This window comes from Aulonocara stuartgranti (genome assembly GCF_965226115.1).
Source record: "Aulonocara stuartgranti genome assembly, chromosome: 2".
NCBI classification, from domain to species: Eukaryota; Metazoa; Chordata; class Actinopteri; order Cichliformes; family Cichlidae; genus Aulonocara; species Aulonocara stuartgranti.
In genome coordinates, this window is record NC_138940.1 from 37,987,798 (window position 1) to 38,006,085 (window position 18,288).

The 18,288-nt window shown below is 40.7% G+C and overlaps 1 protein-coding gene across 1 annotated transcript in view; it reads right to left on the reverse strand.

Moving 5' to 3' along the window:
* Window positions 1-3,128: 3,128 nt before the first annotated feature.
* Window positions 3,129-18,288, reverse strand: part of LOC309713297 (ATP-binding cassette sub-family C member 5) — a 29,777-nt gene continuing 14,617 nt past the window's right edge. Inside the window, exons 14-30 of the mRNA XM_082544827.1 lie at window positions 18,192-18,264; window positions 17,835-18,038; window positions 17,460-17,585; window positions 17,031-17,142; window positions 16,750-16,934; window positions 16,219-16,365; window positions 15,245-15,374; window positions 14,761-14,914; window positions 9,332-9,460; window positions 8,929-9,115; window positions 7,780-7,869; window positions 7,120-7,312; window positions 6,876-7,035; window positions 6,001-6,079; window positions 5,796-5,909; window positions 5,059-5,223; window positions 3,129-4,303 (exon numbers count right to left, since the gene is read on the reverse strand). Coding sequence (XP_082400953.1) covers window positions 4,211-4,303; window positions 5,059-5,223; window positions 5,796-5,909; window positions 6,001-6,079; window positions 6,876-7,035; window positions 7,120-7,312; window positions 7,780-7,869; window positions 8,929-9,115; window positions 9,332-9,460; window positions 14,761-14,914; window positions 15,245-15,374; window positions 16,219-16,365; window positions 16,750-16,934; window positions 17,031-17,142; window positions 17,460-17,585; window positions 17,835-18,038; window positions 18,192-18,264 — 2,341 coding nt within the window. The 3' untranslated portion in view covers window positions 3,129-4,210. The remainder of the gene's footprint in view (window positions 4,304-5,058; window positions 5,224-5,795; window positions 5,910-6,000; window positions 6,080-6,875; window positions 7,036-7,119; window positions 7,313-7,779; window positions 7,870-8,928; window positions 9,116-9,331; window positions 9,461-14,760; window positions 14,915-15,244; window positions 15,375-16,218; window positions 16,366-16,749; window positions 16,935-17,030; window positions 17,143-17,459; window positions 17,586-17,834; window positions 18,039-18,191; window positions 18,265-18,288) is intronic.

The following is an 18,288-nucleotide window of genomic DNA, read 5'->3' on the forward strand; positions in this document are numbered from 1 at the left end:
CAGTCGTGAACTTCAAAATAAAAGTCAGGGAAACTAAATTGCATAAAAAGCTTTGTGCTTTTTAGTTACTCTAGTAAACCGCCAGTAGACCCTATACAGAAGAAGTAGTTACTCTAGTACAGGGGTCAGCAACCGGCGGCTCTTTAGTCCTTTTAGTGCGGCTCCGCGTGGTTTGGGAAAATAAATTAGTTTTTTTAAGTAATTAGCTTTTGTGTATTTTACTTATGTTAGTTCTTTTTTAACTTGTAGTTCTAAATTGGAAGATTGTTGTGATATTGAAATATAAATCTAAAATGATATTCTATTATTTTTTGATCGCTCAAAATAAGCCGCTCAAACAGCGCTCACGCCTCACAGACGACAGCTTACAGTCCTGCGTAAAGTTGAAAGTGACTTCGTACAGCCTCGATTTGCAGACGCTGTGCGCAGAGGTTCAGGAGCAGAAGTCCCGTTGTAAACATATCACGGCAGACCCGACGATGTTTCCATGAACAGGCTTTTCAGCATCTCTTTATTGACCACTTTTCACACACGGGTGCTGTACGCATACAGCCGGCTGTAGCTTTTCAGCTCACTGCCCGACACACACCAACACAACAGCATAGAGAGCACAGACGTTAAGGCGTGATTGCGGGCGCCGCTCAGGTGCGTCCGCCTCCCCTGCAGCGGGGCTGCACACATTAACCGGGTAAAATACATATTTAGGCAGAATTTTGCAAACATCTGCTTTTCATTTTCCAATAATTTTTTTAACAGTCAGGTCAAGGCTCCAAAAGTCCAAAGGCGATATAAGGGTGGCGGCTCACAACAGTTTTTGTTTGCTGGATCATTTTAGTTCAGCTGCGTGTCTTTGCTTTTGTTATATTTCTTTAAGAGTTCAAAGTGTGTTCATTACATAAATAAAATGTAATTTTCTCTGTAGCACTTCATGGATTTAAGCAACACACCTTAGTTCTTCACACAAAGCATAAAGGTAAAAAAACAATATATACAGTGTTATCTTCATTTTAGATGTCAAAAAGTATTTGCGGCGCCCAGTGTTTTCTTTTGCGTGGAAATTGCGTCCAAATGGCTCTTTGGGTGTTAAAGGTTGCTGACCCCTGCTCTAGTAAGTAAATAGAGAACAAATAATGTTTTTTAATCGTTTCCATGTTTTTCCTTTCTGATTAAAAGTGCGCTATTAAAAACACTCACGTGTATTTGGTTATTAGGCTATTATATAATATTAGATTTAATTAGGGGGTATTTAGCTTTCATGTCTGACTAAAAAAATCTACATCCTGCATAATTTGTGGTCTCCCATTTAACCTTTAAAGCCTAGTCAACACACGCACGCACACAGATATACAAAATAAATATACATGGTTTTTATACATGGTGTAATACGGCAAAATAAGTTTGTACATCTCTAACTAACTGGAAAGTCAATATTTGGTATGAGCACTTTTATTCTTAAACACAGTCCGAACTCAGGCAAGCTTTCTTGTAATTTCTTTAAGATGTCTTCAGAAATAATCTTCCAGAAAATTTTCCATATTTAACTCCAGTTTCAGCACATTAGCAGTTATCTCAGTGTAATATGAAAATCTGTCCCTCCAGTTCGGACTGAGGAAGTCAGAGTCTGAGCTTTTAAGAAGAAAAAACTTCACAGTTAGTCAAACATTTCAAATATTTTCCTCCAAAAAAATAAAATAAAAAGTTACAACACAAAAACACTGTGGACTCTCTTCAAGTATACATTATAGCATGAAGGTGTGTGATGAGGAGGTAAATCCTGGGCAAAAAATATTAACATTCTGAGTCTGATATGCAATCATTTGGGGGTCCGAGAAAACACACACAAAGGTTACTCCAAATGAAATGCAGTGTAACTTTTGCATTATGTGGAATAGTTCAAGTTTCATAAATTAAAGGTATTCCCTTTACTCCTGTGTGACTTCACGATCTTCAGATATTTCCCTACCTTGTAAGGAATTAATGTTATTTACCAACAGCTGTTTATGCCAGTTTGGTGGATTTTCATACTGCAGGAAGAGGTGACCAGATGGGAAAGTCATATGTTCTATTTGTTACTTTCATGTTTCTTCACTTGGAGTTGATCTCAAGGGTTAAAAAAAAAAGTGGATTTCTTAGTTTTGCTGAAGTGCATGTGGGCAGATTGTTGCTGAAATCTGCAGATTAGGACTTTACACTTTTGAAATGTTCTCATAAACCCCAATTTAACCTTTGCGTTTGTTGAACGCCTGCATACAGTACTGGAGGAGGCCTTAGATGTCATGTTCATGCGGGGTTATTCTGAAACAAAAGGCTTCACAATTCCCTAACAAGCTAATGGAATATTCATGTATAAATGTCTCTGTGACTTTTATAAAATAGACTGAAAAATAGGAGTTGACTGATACAGCGTGACTCGTCTGCGGCACTGTTACACTCACATTGGAAATGCTTTAAAATTCAGTAGAACCAGATGTGTTTTGTATTCCATGCATTCTTTTCCCCTGTCAAAAAACAAAACAAAAAAAAAAACACACACTGTGTCTGCAGTACCCACAATGCAAATCATGTTTACTGGTAGCATTTGGTACTATTTCCTCAGGCTAATAGCCTCAAGCGGTAATAAAGTGAGGGTGATAAAGGCCGGTAAGCTCACTTCTTTTAACTGATTCTCATTTTGAAACTTGTAGCTAACTCTAGGCAAGTCACCCAAGGAAAAATCATCAGATGTTTTGCTGCTAAGGAGCAACAAGACACTTTACAAAACGTTCTTTTTCCCTCTATACTATACTGACTGCTCTTACTTTTAAAATAATGCAATTTCCTTTACCATTAAAACAAGAGTAGCATGAAGAAGGCTCAAGGCTTTCAGGCTGATAAAGACCTCCACAGCATGTATGAATCGAGTCTAGTAAATCAAAAGCATGTATCGAAATTATTTCAATGTGAAGATAAAACATGAATTGCCCTAGTTTGTTTTCTCAAGGAATGCAAAAGATCCTTTCCAAAAATTCCTCTGGTAACACTTTCCTGCGTATGCATTCATAACCTTTTGAGGAATCCAGAGACAAATCAAACAACCACATAACATCCTTGATGGACATCTTATAAGAATAGACTAGACACGTCACCAATAAATTAAAAATAGGTTTATTCAAAAAAACCTCTATATATCAAAAATCCCACATTTAACAAATTTATATTACAGCTTCACAATCTCAAGTGTACAAAGGCAATCTTGAAAATAAGGGATATTGCACTTTTCATGATTGTTCAGCACATACTCGAAGGCAGACGTTTGCAGTCCTCTCATGTGTGAAAACAGAACATGTACAGACACACCCTGATGGTTTTCAGTTTTGTTGCAAACCACACACCATACTTCAACACCTAAATGATCTTGCTGGCAAAACATTCAACTCCAGCATTTGAAAAGATGAGCTAATTTGAAAACACAGTGCTTGCATGCAGTCTAAAAAGAGCATGCTTACATGGCTAACTCCATTATATAACCTGGAATTGTTTACAGGTCTAGGCACATATCACATCTGCAATAATTTACTGAAATTATCTCATTACAGCAACAACAAAAAAACACAAACATTTTAGCCTCTTTTGGAAAGCCATTTTGAGGAATGAATAGAAGGTGATGTTTTTCAAATATACTGTATTTAATAATTAATTCAAACAAATAAATTCCTGACATAAACAAACAAACATCAGTAGCAATGCAAATAAGAAATTAAATCTGATCCACACCATTTTCTGCCTAACATTAATTTCCTGGACTGTCAGGTCTCAGTCATGGAAATAAAACTAATTTAGTGTCTGACTGATTAACTGAAAAAAAGAACCATCCTACGTCCTTCCAAGTGTCCACATGACACATAAAGTGCTATTGTCAGAGACGCAGCTCTGTTTCACTTGCAGCTAATTGTTTGGTGCCCAGGAAACAACTCCTGTGACACGGCGGCAAAGAGCAGGTGGCTGATAGATCTCACTTAGCATACTAAGATTTGATGTGCTGTTAGGAAGTGCTGTCTCTGTGTCTTTGGTGAGGAAATAAACGGACACGGTTGCATGGACAACCCATCAGTGGATTTCTTTACTCATCATTTTCACACTTGGCAGGATTTGTGTGTGTGTGCAAATCATTTATTCAGCTTGATATTTTGTAGGATCACAGCTCAGGTCCAAAGTTCAGCTCCAGCGTGTTTTATCTGTTTTGGTTTTCTGATGCTTCTATCATGGCTCTAAATCTTGAGTTTTCATCTGCCAGCAAGGCAACGGGACTGTCAAACTCCAAAATCTACGAGAATGAAAAGGATAAAACAAAATCAGCACTTGCATATAAAGTCTGGGCACATTATCTCCAAACTTACTCCAACCGAAGATATTTCCCAGCGGCCGTGTATGAAAAGCATTTCAATATGTGGGAAATATTGTCCTCAGACAGCCTTTGCTGCACTTTGCTGAATCATAAGTTCCTATAAGGAGTAGCGATCACTCCCGGCACACAGTGGCCAACACTGTTTGAGCCATGTTGACATTATCAACGAGGCTCGAACAACAAAATATTTTGGGATCTTTTATAATACAGGCAAAGCCAAAGATTACAAAATGGAAATGTAATTGTCTTTTTAATGCAAAATGCATGAAGTAATGAACCATTTAGGTACATCTAATAGTAATAAAACAACACGCTTACGAATATCTGTGATTTTTTCACTCCACTGCACAGCCAAAAAACTGGGTGTAAATTCAAGCTATAAATCTTGTCTCTTCTGATGCATCCATCTTATTTTACTCTACTCACTGATGCCAAAAATGCAAACTCATCTGATTAAGGGATAAGGGCTGAAACACATAAACTGGTGACTACTTGTGTGCTTTTCATGTTATCAGCTACCATCAAGAGTCTTGAAAACTGCTCAAGTGAAACATGAACTGTCTCATTCCATCCGTCATATCAAACACACAGTAATTTAGGGAATATCACATCAACGATTGAGTTTCAACCACTGGACCGAGTTTCACAGTCAGACATACTGCATTTATATTCACCTGGCCGCTGTCCATGACCATGACTCTGCTGCAGCTCATCACTGTGTTGAGACGATGGGCGATGATGAGAGTAGTGCAGCTGCCAAACGCAGTGCGAATGGTCTCCTGGATGAGACGATCTGTCTCGGTGTCAATGGCTGCTGTTGCCTCATCCAATAAAAGGATCTTTAAAAAGAGACACATGCATTCATATTATGGGAGTTTGGTTACTTCGATTGCACTGTTTCATTGACTCTAACGACCCACATTATGGAATCGAGTAATTTTTTATAATATAAAAAAAACGATGCAAATATTGCTCAAAGCAAAGTTTTTGTTTTCAGTGAAGGAGAATTTATATGATGTGAGAGGCATTTGAGGGGCAGGTGTGTGATAGCTGATTTAATCAACCAAGGTTGCAGAAAAATAAGATGAAATAAGAAAACTGAAAGAAACCTTCCAAACAAAGCAAAGGCTGAAATTGTGGTGCACATGCATGGTTATTGACATATAAAGTTATGAAATAGTACTTCACAAAAATAGCTGAAAACAAATAAAATTATACGCTATGTCCTGATGATGTCTGACCTCATGCTATCAGTTCAGAAGCCGTACCAGCTATGGGATACCACCAGCAGGGGGCAGTGGTATCCCATGCAGGTGGTTGTATGGCAAGACTGATTATTCATTTTAGAACTGAGGAGTTTATCAACTATTCCACATGGAAATATAAACCAGCAGCATTATACAATCTGTACCTTGCTGTTTCTCAGCAGGGCTCTGGCCACACAGAGGAGCTGCCGCTCTCCCACTGAGAAGTTCTCTCCGTTCTCTGTCACCTCTGAGTGGAGTGAATGAGGCAGCTGGCTGACCTGAGGAAGGTCAAAGGGACATAAAGATGTAAAAGGAAGCTGCTTTAGTCATGTAAAATATAATTTACACTCCAACCAATTTGTAACTCACCATTTCTTTTATATGTGTCTTCTCGAGAGCTTCCCAGACCTCAGCATCAGAGTATTGATCCCATGGGTCTAAATTGCTCCTATTGGAAATAAACCATGGTATTGACGTTCATACTGATTATACATTATGACAGTGATAAATGGACAACACTTATATATTATACTATTATACTTTTCTAGTCTCATGAAGTGTGTTTTTTTATGCAGAGGACCACACACCCTCACAAATTGGTACATCTGGGGCAGGTTTTAGGGTGATCGAAGCAAACTCAACCTCCTGAAATGCATCTGCCCGTGTCTATTTCACATTATGACAAGAAGGGCAGCATACTCTGATCCTGAGCTCAAAACAATCCATGGCCAGGATCGATTCTGACCTGCAGCTGAGGGAATTCATTCACAAAACAGAGGTGCTTTTTTGCTTTTGAATACTCTGGCCTGTCAGACCTAGCACCCCTGTTGTTTAATTTCTTAACACAAAGCATCATTTTTCCTTTTTGTAATGGGCACACATCAGATCACCGCTGTGCACACACAGCAGCGACATCTTCCAACATCTCCCAAAAGCCAATTTCAGGCAAAATTGAAAACACAATCACAGACACTGAGTGACTAGATGGAAAATATCCTGCTCACTTTTGATGTTCAACACATATACTATAGCTTTAAACAGATGGGCTGACTATAGGCACTTTCGAGGAAGAGAGTAGCTATCTACCTGGTTGTACAACTAAAACAAATTTTCCATTAAAGCAGATGCATTAATTGCCAAAACGTTGGTGTTTTCTGATATGATTTTTTAGCCAAAAGATTTTTAAGGTAGTTCAATAAACCAGTTGCAGTGATTAATAATGAAAGTAATTATCAATGGATTACCTGATAGTACCGATGAAGAGCACAGGCTCTTGAGGAATAATAGCTAGCTTGCTCCGCAGGTCATACAGACCGATCTGTGCAACATTGACTCCATCAATGATAATAGAGCCCCCAGTCAGCTCCACAAGTCTGAACAAAGCTACTCCTAGGGAGGACTTTCCTGCAAACGCATATAGAAAACATGCTGCGTTAACAAATGCAGACACATTTAAGTGGAAACGGAAGCTGAAAAGGTCAGTCGTACCTGATCCAGTGCGGCCCACAATGCCGATGGTTTCTTCAGGCAGGATAGTGAAGGACAGGTTCTTAAGCACCAGCGGCAGATCATCGCGATAACGCATCTCAACATCCTGAAAGGTGATCTTTCCCTCCTGAGGCCAGGAGGGGGCAGGTTGGGCTGCCTCAGGACTTTGTCTAGGTGCTTCGCTCTCAAGAGTCTTAGATAAGGAAAAGGTGATGGTATCTGGCATTAATCTGTAAATCTCTGTGTAGGGGCAAGCCCCCTAACTGATTTGTAGTGATTTTCTTTCTATGAGATTTTCTTGGCACGTCAGAAGAAAAAGTTGAGCTGATATTGTGGTTTGATGGCAGTTGTGTGACATAAGCTCTATCATGTGCCCTGGAGTGTGTTAATACTGCACAAGAGGTTTCTATCATTCCTAATCAAATGCTTGTGACACACACACACACACACACACACACACACACACACACACACACACACACACACACACACACACACACACACACACACACACACACACACACACACACACACACGGACTTGCCAACAGCCTTGAATTAAAACGGTGTCATATATCTCATGTGGTCTGGTCTAGTGCTGTTATTTCAGACATGCTGTTACACAATCCACCTTTCTCACTGTGCTAATCAATGCTGTTACCTTTATATAATGATTGATCCTCTCAACAGATGTAAAGCGAGCTTCTGTCTCGGTGAGGAGCCGCACGGTAAACTGAAACAAGCCAGTCAGCTGGAAGAGAAAGAAAAGCAGAGGGGTAAAAAGGTTAATGATTAACAGTGTCACACCAATTACTATGAAACACTCGCTATTTATGTGCGCTGCCCCCTTCAGCAATTGAGCAATAAAACAACTGGCAATTTACAGCCTAATAAACAGGTTTGCTGATATGGCTCCTTCACGATCTTGTTAATCGATTTCAATTCTCTGTGTCGATTATAACATGCAGTAAAGAACAGAATCTTAAAAAACCAAAAACTGGGCAATGAGAAAACAAACATATTCCTAAGACACACTGTGAAAATCATCCTGTCTGTGTACAGCAAGGTGAGAGTGTGCGTTAAAGCCAGACCATGTAACCTGTGCTAATCAATGGCTGCTTCATGCAGTGCTACAAGACCCATATTAAGCAGCAAATAACAGCTAAAATACTGCAGAATAAAAAAGATGAATGATGTTTTGTTCTGTCAAACACAAAAAGCCTCATTTTAATCTGTCTCTTCAAATCGATGAAGCAAACATTAAAACTAGGCAAGGTGAAGATGCCAAGAATGACAATGGTAACCCTGTTAGAGTTCAATGTTCCACCTTGAACTCTTACTTCATGGGATTCCTGTGGTTATATTGTGGTTACGTAACTCCTACCCAAACAATGGTGCAGACAAAGCAACCAGAACACCCACACTGAAGAATCTGTTCAGGACTAACTTGAAATTCTCAACAAAGAGCTCCCAGTGTTGACTAAAATCCCTGTCTGATTAAGCATCCACAGGATGCGCCTGCAACAAGACCTATCCGGCCCGTGCTGTGCACGTTGGCAACATCCAGCCACATGTGCTTGCCCCAAACTGCCCGGACCAGTTTTCTCAATAAGGTTAAGTACACAAGGCGATCGGTGTATATTCAGACAAGTTTTAACTCACATTTAGACGCACACAGTTATAGAGGCTGCCTTGCTACCCTTCCTACACAGCCCGGAGCTTCAAACTGTCAACTTTTTTGCCATTCAGAGGACGAGAGCCGTCAGTGTTTTTGCACATTCTGTGTTACTACATGAGTTTGTTTACACACCTGCACTGCATATGATATGGCCAAGCCTGCGTAGGCTGGAGGTATCTGATTGTGCATGAAGACAATGAGCAGTGCTACAGCAGTGATAAGGGAGATACTGATGAGGTCCAGGCGGATAGCCAGCCAACGCATTGCACAGCTGAAGAGGTAGTTTGAGGCCTGGTTGGTGTCCAGCAATTCCTGATATCTGAAAAAAAAAGAGAGGGAGAGAAAGAGAGATACCGTAAACTAATTTCAGCCAGAGTAGAAGCAAGCAGAGCTCTGCACTCTCCTGCTTGCTGAGGGGAAATATTCTGGTATGGGCTCTGGTATGTTTACTAACAGAGGAGCAAACTCAAAAACTACAAGAAGAGATAAGATGAAATTAAAGTTTAATGATGCCCATAGCTAGCCTTGTACTCACCTTTGGAGGAAATCATGCCCTCTTCCATAGGCATGGATGGTGGAGAGGCCTTGAAGGCTGCTGGTGATGTGAGAGGTGAATGGTGATTGGCTGATATTCTCCAGGCGCTTTAGCTCACGAAGCAGTACCCTGCAAGTGAACAATGAAAATCATACATTGAACTTCCATGAAATTCACATTTTTATTTAAAATACATAGCTCAGTATTGATGTTACTCTGAGCCGTTTCCACTGTGTATACATCACAGAAGCAGATATATTAGAAACACATTAGAACTCATTTATGTTGTGATTTGCAGCCCTAAATGGTTATGAAAATCCTAATGAGTCAGCACACTGCAGAACTGTAAAGCCTCCACTCATCTTAGTCTCATTTGAATGAAAATTGTAAGGCATTGTGAGAAAGTGCGCTCTAGCATGTGCGGGGTAAATGGTTCAAATGGATTACATTCAACTGGAAATCACAAAAGACGAGCCGGAGTACGTGCAAAAGAGACAATTTTATGAAACACGAGAGTAATGTTTGTTTTGACAACCAACGCACGTATGTTATATTTCAGTTAAATTGACAGTGCAGCTTTCAGCCACATTTTTACTTTACTTGCACTGGCCTCTATTTCGGAGGGAAAACTGACCTCACACGTTAATACCGAAACACAAGTGAGGAGTGAAGGAATGGAGAACGCATCAGCTTTAACGATCCAAGAGCGCTGCAGACAAATCATGATGAAATGACGGGCAGAGACGGCTCGGCACATGGTCCAAAACATGGCACCAGTTTTTCTTACTTCCCTACCGTTTCCCTCTATCTGATGCTTGTGCAACATTATGAGCAGTGTTTCATACACACAGACAGCCAGACATCAGACTCGCCATTCGAGACAAAGTGTCGGGGAGAGAGTTATACTGACAAAGGTGTGGTGTCTTCCTATTTTTAGATGCCAAGACTGAACGAACAGTACATGGGAATTACACATCTCCTATGAATCATTCAGTTTTCTCATAAAAAGCTGCGAAGAGAGACGGAAGGAACATGACACTTCCTCGCTTCGAGGCTGTGATCCAGACAAACATGTTTATGCCCTGGGCTGCTCCGTCTCAGAATTCAATAAAAAGCTGCTTTAGAAGTGGGTAATATCAATGGGAGATCTAGGTTGATGTAACATCCATAAATATCTCGGGATGTCGTAACTTTGTCAGATACAGCATTTCGTCCTGTTCAACAGCATTGCCAAGGGTCATCACTACCTTCCAGTGACAGGTGGGGATCATCTCTTCCTTCTGGGTCTCTGTTGTTTACTCAGAATTCATCACTAATTCCTGCACTACCCATAAATAAAATGTTTCTTTAAAGATGACTGAAGATGCTTAGTGATTTATTAATCACTCGAGAGACAAAAATGGTGTCAAGTCTGATTAAAGTAATCAAGAATTCCAGTTTAAAAATATCAAGCGGTACATACAGAGATTGGGAGGGAAAGTTTTAAATGTCTGAGCTCCCTGAAACTAAATCCACCTCCAAACATAATCATAGCTACTGTATATCAGTTTATCTTATATTTGTCATTATGATACAAGTCTAAAAGTCAAAAACACTCATAGTTTTATGTGTTTAAATCGAAATGTGCTTTCAGATTTCACATCGGAGCAGCAATAACACAGAGACTCGTGAGCTTCTTGAGCTCACTGATAGAGGAAATAACAATATGCTCTGGTTATTTCCCGAGACTCCGGCGAGCTGTTGTTTCCCTCTGTGGTTTCACCTATATTGCACAACTGCTGAAAAAATTATATAAAATGACTAGGTGCATTTGCAAAATTTACTATGGAACAGATCAGTTCAGATAAAGATTATCACAGTACTTCTTTCCATGGTATTTACCTTTAGCAGTCTCTCTCTGTGGTCCAAAGTGACTCCATATTAAACACTACTGATTAGAGCATGTTTTAAATAAGTGGAGAAGATTTTAACTGGCGGCTTGTTTGTGTTTGTCTTTTACTTTTGCACCTTGTGGTCTTGTTACATAATTTCTTTGTGCAAGCAACTGTACAATGACAATAAAAGTTCTCAGTCTGAATAATGGCAAATGGTCAGTATTTGTATAGCGCTTTACTTGGTCCTAAGGACCCCAAAGCACTTTACACAATCATCCACCCATCCACACACTGGTGATGGCAGCTACATTGTAGCCACAGCCACCCTGGGGCGCACTGACAGAGGCGAGGCTGCCGGACACTGGCGCCACCGGCCCCTCTGACCACCACCAGTAGGCAACGGGTGAAGTGCCTCGCCCAAGGACACAACGACCGAGACTGTCCGAGCCGGGGCTCGAACCGGCAACCTTCCGATTACAAGACGAAGGCCCAACTCTTGAGCCACGATCGCCCCAGTAAGTGCAGTAGTGAGTTAAATATTTTTGGATTAGCAGTTCTCAAGACTTGTACCAGACTTTCACCCAGACTGAATGATCCCTGCTCATATTCGTGTATGGGAAGAATGTCTTAAGCAATAGTTTTCTAGGCTTTCTGAAAGCCTTTCAAAGTTTATCTTTGGCTGTTTTTTTACTCCACACATTTTCAGTCTAGTTCTTGTACCTGATCATCTTCAGAGGAATATGTTGACCTATGAATCATTCACGCATAAAAAGGCAACAAACTCAAAGGAAGAACCAGTGTTGTGTGTACACCTAACAGACAATCAACGATAGAACCAATTTTATATTCTGTCTTTTGATATGTTGTTATTTGCAGCTTGCTATGTTATGTGACAAAAGAAATGGCAAGCCCGGGGATCATCTTCAGCAGATGAAAGTTGTGTCCTTAATAAATAGGAAAAAAAGCCAGAAAAGGCTTGACATAGGACCTGAGAGATACATCTGTCCCTTCAGCTTATCTACTGTTTGTCGAAGCCTCATCAGAAATGGTCACAGTGGAGGCTTCGCTGTCAAGAAGCCATTCTTAAAAAGGGCAAACAGGGAGAAACACCGAGGTTTGCTAAATTACACAAGAACTGGACTGAAAGTGAGTGACAAAAGGTCTTATGGAGTGAGGAATCCAAATTTGACATTTTTGGTTCAAATCATTATCAAATTGCACAGAGGAGGTCAGGAGAGTGGTACAACAGTGAGTGTCTACAGCTATCTGTAAAACAGTGATGGTGTTGGGAAATTATGAATGCAGAAAGTAGTATATAAGTATATTCACTGACAATTATTAGCCCGAAGCAGCTTACCACTAAGTTCAACCATCACAAGTACGTGACAAGGCCTTTCCCTAACAGAAAACTAAAACTTATTCAATCGTTTAAGCCTCAAAGAGGCCTTTGAAGTCTTTGAAAAGGCCTTTGAAAAGGAGACATGACAGAGACATGTAGCTTTTACAAAATGTCATCACTCTAAGGGTCTAAATTTCAAACTATTTCACACACAGAAGAGTAGACAGTTTGATTTATTTTCATGTATTTTTGGTTTTACTTCAGTCACTCGTGATGTTTTGATGAGCAGTTCTCAAGAAAGCTGCAACCCACAATCTGCCAGCTCTGCATGGCCACATTTTAAAAAGGAACAAACAAACACACACACAGGTCTGTTTTCATATCTTAGTGGGGACATCTAATTGACATAATGCTTTCCCTAAAGGCTCACCCTAACCCTAACCATCAAAAATGAATGCCTAACCCTAACCTGATTGTAACCCTGACACTAAAACCACATTTTGAGTCTCACAAATGCCTTCAAATTCATAGGGATGGGATATTGTCCCCATAAAGTCTGCTGGTCCCCACAAGTATAGTAACATTCCAATATTTGGTCCCCACTGGGGTGATTAGATCCAAACTGACTAAACTAAGCGTAAGGCAAAGAGTATGTTTGTGTACAAGAACTTGAGCCACATGACAAATGCTAAGAGCAAGTCTTAAATTTTGATATATCTAACCTAAACTTTGTGCACTGTGTCATATTCCCTCAGTGCAAAAATGGGAAAAGTAAAACAAAACAGGAAAAGAGCCAAAAGGCTTTGAGAATCACCAGCTTTCCTCCATTCTCAAGTAATTTCTCAGTCCTTGTTATAGGTGGATTTAATTTTCTTTATCGAAGCATCCATCAGGCTTAAAGAAAATCTGCTTAACTTTGCTTTCTTCACTGCTGTCAGATAAAGGCTGGACTTTAGAAAAGTGTCTCTCTTAAAACTTTGAATTTTAAAATGAGAGACACTAAAAATGAAGGGTATTGTTTCAATCTGTGGACCAGAACTAAACGAGAGGAGAACTAAACAAAAGAAAACAAAAATGCAGGTGTTCTGATTAGTGAGTGACTTATCACCCTAACTTTGACGATCTACGGTGGGCTTTTTGCCTGTGTTAGCTCTGTGTGTTAAGCCTCACCTTTACTGCATGCACTTCACTCTTATCAACTCCATGTAGAGAAAATAAGAGGCAGCTGTCAGTTAAAAATACAACTCATAGGGGAAAGCAACTTACTGCTCTCCAATTACTTTGCATTGCATGACGGTATCTCCTTGTCAGTTACGCTTGCTTTGAAAAAAAAAAGACTTTAAGCATCTGTGTGGTGGGATGAACCACCAAGAGACTAGCGGACCCGTAACTTTTGTAAACTTATGAAGGCAGGAAAAATGGAGAAACTGTGTGATCATGACTCTTGGTATGCCTGCATGTGGAGCATGTTTTTAGTGTACACAAATCACACTTTTAGCACATAGTTGATACAATCTTTCAAAAGTGGATATTCTGGGGTCAATAATTTGAGGGACCATACAGTATTAGCTACTTGAATTTTCAGAATTTCCATTATGTCCATATCTATCATAGAAAACAGCGCTTTTACTAAAAACTGGATAAATTATAGAGGTTTTACTCTTGATTTTTTAAGTTTTAGACTAAAATAAAGTCACATGAAGGCTCTTTACCCTTGGCTCAGCTCAATCATGTTGGCACACTTCATTCATCCATGGAAGCATACACCAGATACTGGGTGAGAGGTTACGCCGACAGCCACTTTAGAATGACGAATTAAAATGACAAGCAGAGAATCTTCTTGCTTGGCAGCCAATGCACCACTGTGCTCCCAAGCTGTTCTACTAGTTAACTCATGTTATAAACCTAACTATCTATCAAGTTAGCTAGTCAACGCTGAATCCCAAGTTGAGTTTCAAAGCCATGATCACAACTGCATTCACAGACACATTGTTAATCGTCACGCATTTATCCAAACCCAGATGGATGCATCATGGGGTACTTGGGGTTCAATATTAGTTACAGTGAAATTTATTGCTTTTCATAAAAAGCTTAAGTCATTTTGTCTGTATGGAGCAATTTCACAGTATGGAGCTGACCATTGTACATTGTCTGCATTATAGTCTTGGAAAAAATAACAAAAGCCAAGATTAGGACGAGAGTGTTGAATGTCTGACCTGGAAAGACGATTGACAATGTAGAGAAAGCCTCCCAGAGGCAGGACTGAAATGAGGAACCAGGGGAAGACAATGCCCACCATTCCCAAGCAAAGCAGCACCAGGGACAGGTTCTGCAGGAGCATCTCAGCTTGCATGGTGAGACGCACATCCACTGTGGAGATAAAGTACATCAGATGCACTGTGTAGAGTCTCTCTAGGTCCCACTAAGTGTCTTTTGTCAGGGGAAAATCTATGAGCGGCAAAAAAACAGCAGAGTCTGCGAAAATATTAAACCCAACCACCCAAAGAAACAACAGCTCACAAATCAACATGTCAAGCAAAGACACCAGTGAAGTGCATAACAGAGAGCCACTCACTAGGGAAAACGCTCCATGTCAAATCACACTGTGTCTTTGCACTACACCTTGTCAACCAGGGTGACTTCACTGACTGAAAGGTCTCCTGGGGGAAAGGTTCACAGTCAAGACAAATCAAGACTCACCCTCGTCCATGTCCCTAGAGAAGCGGGTCAGGATACGACCCAGAGGTGTTGTATCAAAAAAGTGCATAGGGCAATGGAGGATCCGGCTGAACAGCTTGTCGTGGAGCACGGAGGCAGCCTTCACGGTGCACTGTCAACACAGACAACACATGTTGTGCTTGAACACGAGACCTGACACGTGTAAACAACAACCGTATGGACACATTCATTGCTTGGATAAACAGACAGTTGGAGTGAAATTGTCTGTTAGTCGACACAGTTTTAAACCTCAAAGCACAGCGGGTACAGTGGAACACATATGTTGCCCGAGTATTATAAATGCTACATATGCTATGCATGTGCACAGTGGTGGGTAGCTGTCATGCACAGAGTAGTGCTGTCAAATCTTCATTTATGATGAGTTTCCGGGAGGCTGACATAAAAGGTCATGACCTACTGCGCATGAGACATTTCAACAATTGGACAGAAATTACATGTGGCAGCAGAGAACAAATTAATTCTATTAATGGAATATTTAACACTCACAAAGATCTCATCACAGCTAGAGGTAAAAAAAAGATTAGCCATCTTTGAAAAATTAGCAATTTTAAGTGGCACACATTAACGTGGGGATCTAACCTCTGCAGTGCAGTGTCAGGATGGGTTAGCTTGAAAACGAGGATGCACACTCGAGGGGATGCTGAAATACACGAGCGTGCACGCACACACACTCACACGCTCTTTCTCTCTGCTTCTTTGTCTCCGTTTCTCATAAAGAAACAGACTGATATGCATGCAGCCACTGTATGAGTCGTGAGACAGGACAGTGGACAGATAAACTGACTTGTCCTGCAAGCACTGGATCCATAAGAGCATGAACAAATGACAGTGTAGACGTTCAAGCAGGAGCGCTGTCTGGATATAAGGTACACATTCTACTCAATTTTAAAGTTCATCAGTGGTTAAGAGGACAAACGTGAAAGAAAGGGGCTTACCTTCACAAACACCAACCCTCTGATTGTCTTCAGCAACAACACAGCTCCCATGGAGATGATGTAAACAGTTGAATAGTACCGAATATGAGGGTTGAGTCTCATGCTGTTGCTCGCTATTGTTTCATTCACCGAGATTAATGATGTGTTCTGAGGGCAGATGGAGCAACAAATTACAGGCTGACAAAAAAAATCTTTCTTTCCCCATTTGGTCTCTAATGAAATTGAGAAAAGCACACTTTGGATCACAAAAAAAGGCATGAAAATCAGTCCGTTGGGTGGTGTTTGCCATTCCAAGCACATTTCTCAACAGCAGCCACCAACTGCTTAGCTGCACATCTGTTTCTTTACTGCTCACTCTTGTTTTTAATTAAGTTTACCAAGGTGCTGTTACTTTTTTAATCATGCACATCCAGATTAATGCTCAGTCGGCTGCCACACTCATCCAAACACAGTAGTTATTTTTCTTTTGGGAGTCAAACACACACCACTGAGAATCCTGTATTATAGAAAACTAGAGTCATCTACACTCACCCCGCTGCCCTGTCTGATCCAGTGGCTCAGCCACCAGTTACTGAAAGCTAGGCTGCCTGTGGTGGAAACAAAGAAGAAGATGTTGATGACGAAGACTACTGGGCCTCCCGCTGCTTTGATGTAGGCTCCGTAAACAGACCACGGGACTGAACCAGAGCCTTTCTCTTCAGCTTTCATCAATGGTTCTAAATATAAAAGCCAGAAAAGAAGTTACTTATGAACCATTCTCATGGAAAACAGCGATTTACATGAGAAGCATGAAAACGGGCAGAGTTTCTCACCTCCTTTCTTGCTTTCCATCTTTGGGCTGACCTCGGCAACATCAGTGGCACTGTCAGCCTTATTTCCACCTACCCTCTGCTCTTTGTTTTTTAGTTTCTCTTTCACCAGATTCTGAGAGTAAAAAAGGGGAGTGGGGGAAGAGTTTTGACACATGTCACCAGCAGAAATCACAATGGCCATAGCAATGGCATTGTGGACATTATTAAAACAGAGATATCGGTGACATGGTCTTTAGCAGCTCACCAGTAAATCACTGCACACATAAATAATAAAAGCCTTTGTATGCATTAACATTTCCTTGCTACAGGGCCTGCCTTTCTGGGCTTATGAATTATTCAGCTTGTAATGTTCAGTTTTATTGTGTCGTGAGGGCAAAGATGCCTTATTCAAAAGAGTTGGCTTTGCTCCTCGTTCGTCCCTGGCCTTACCTCCTGTTGCATGCTGTTGAATAGCATGGCATAGTTGCGGTCTTTACCAATTAGCTGCACATGGGTACCGTGCTCAGCAATCTGGCCGTCCTTCATCAGAATAACAACATCGCACTCAGGAAGATACTAAAAGATAAATGCATGAAAGAGGCAAAAGAGCAAGATATTAATTTTGCAGACATTCTGTGGATTTTTGAAGGTTTAAACTTTTTATTAATTGATCGCAGGAGCTTTTCCAGCAAAGAGGCAACATTTCTCATGGTTGAAAAAGCAAGAAAGACTCAGTTCGACAGAAAGGACTGAAATATTCTAAAAGAGCAGAAACTGCAAAAGGATGTTGATGGAAATTATTGGAATTTCACAGGTGATACTTACCTGCAGCTGATGCGTTACAAAGAGTATGGTTTTGCCTTTAGCGGCCCCCCGAATGGCTTTACTGAAGATATGGGAGCCCACACAGGCATCAACAGCACTGAGAGGGTCATCCAGGAGAAGAATGGGCCGCTCACTGTAGAGTGCACGCGCCAGGCTCACTCGCTGACGCTGCCCTCCACTCAGGTTGGCACCCCTCTCGCCAATCTAAAAAGAGAAAATAAAAATACATTTTGCACAAAACTCTCCTCGTGCTGAGGCTGAATTAAATTTATTGCATAAAATGAAACTGCTGGGCATGATATTTGAGAAATCGATGTTTTCGGAGCTGACATTTTGTTAAAAAGAAGCAACAGATACCTCTGTCATGTCTCCATATGGGAGCTCTGCAATGTCTGGGAGTAAACAGCACGCCTCCAGCACTGCACTGTATCTAATGTCGAAACAAATATGCAAA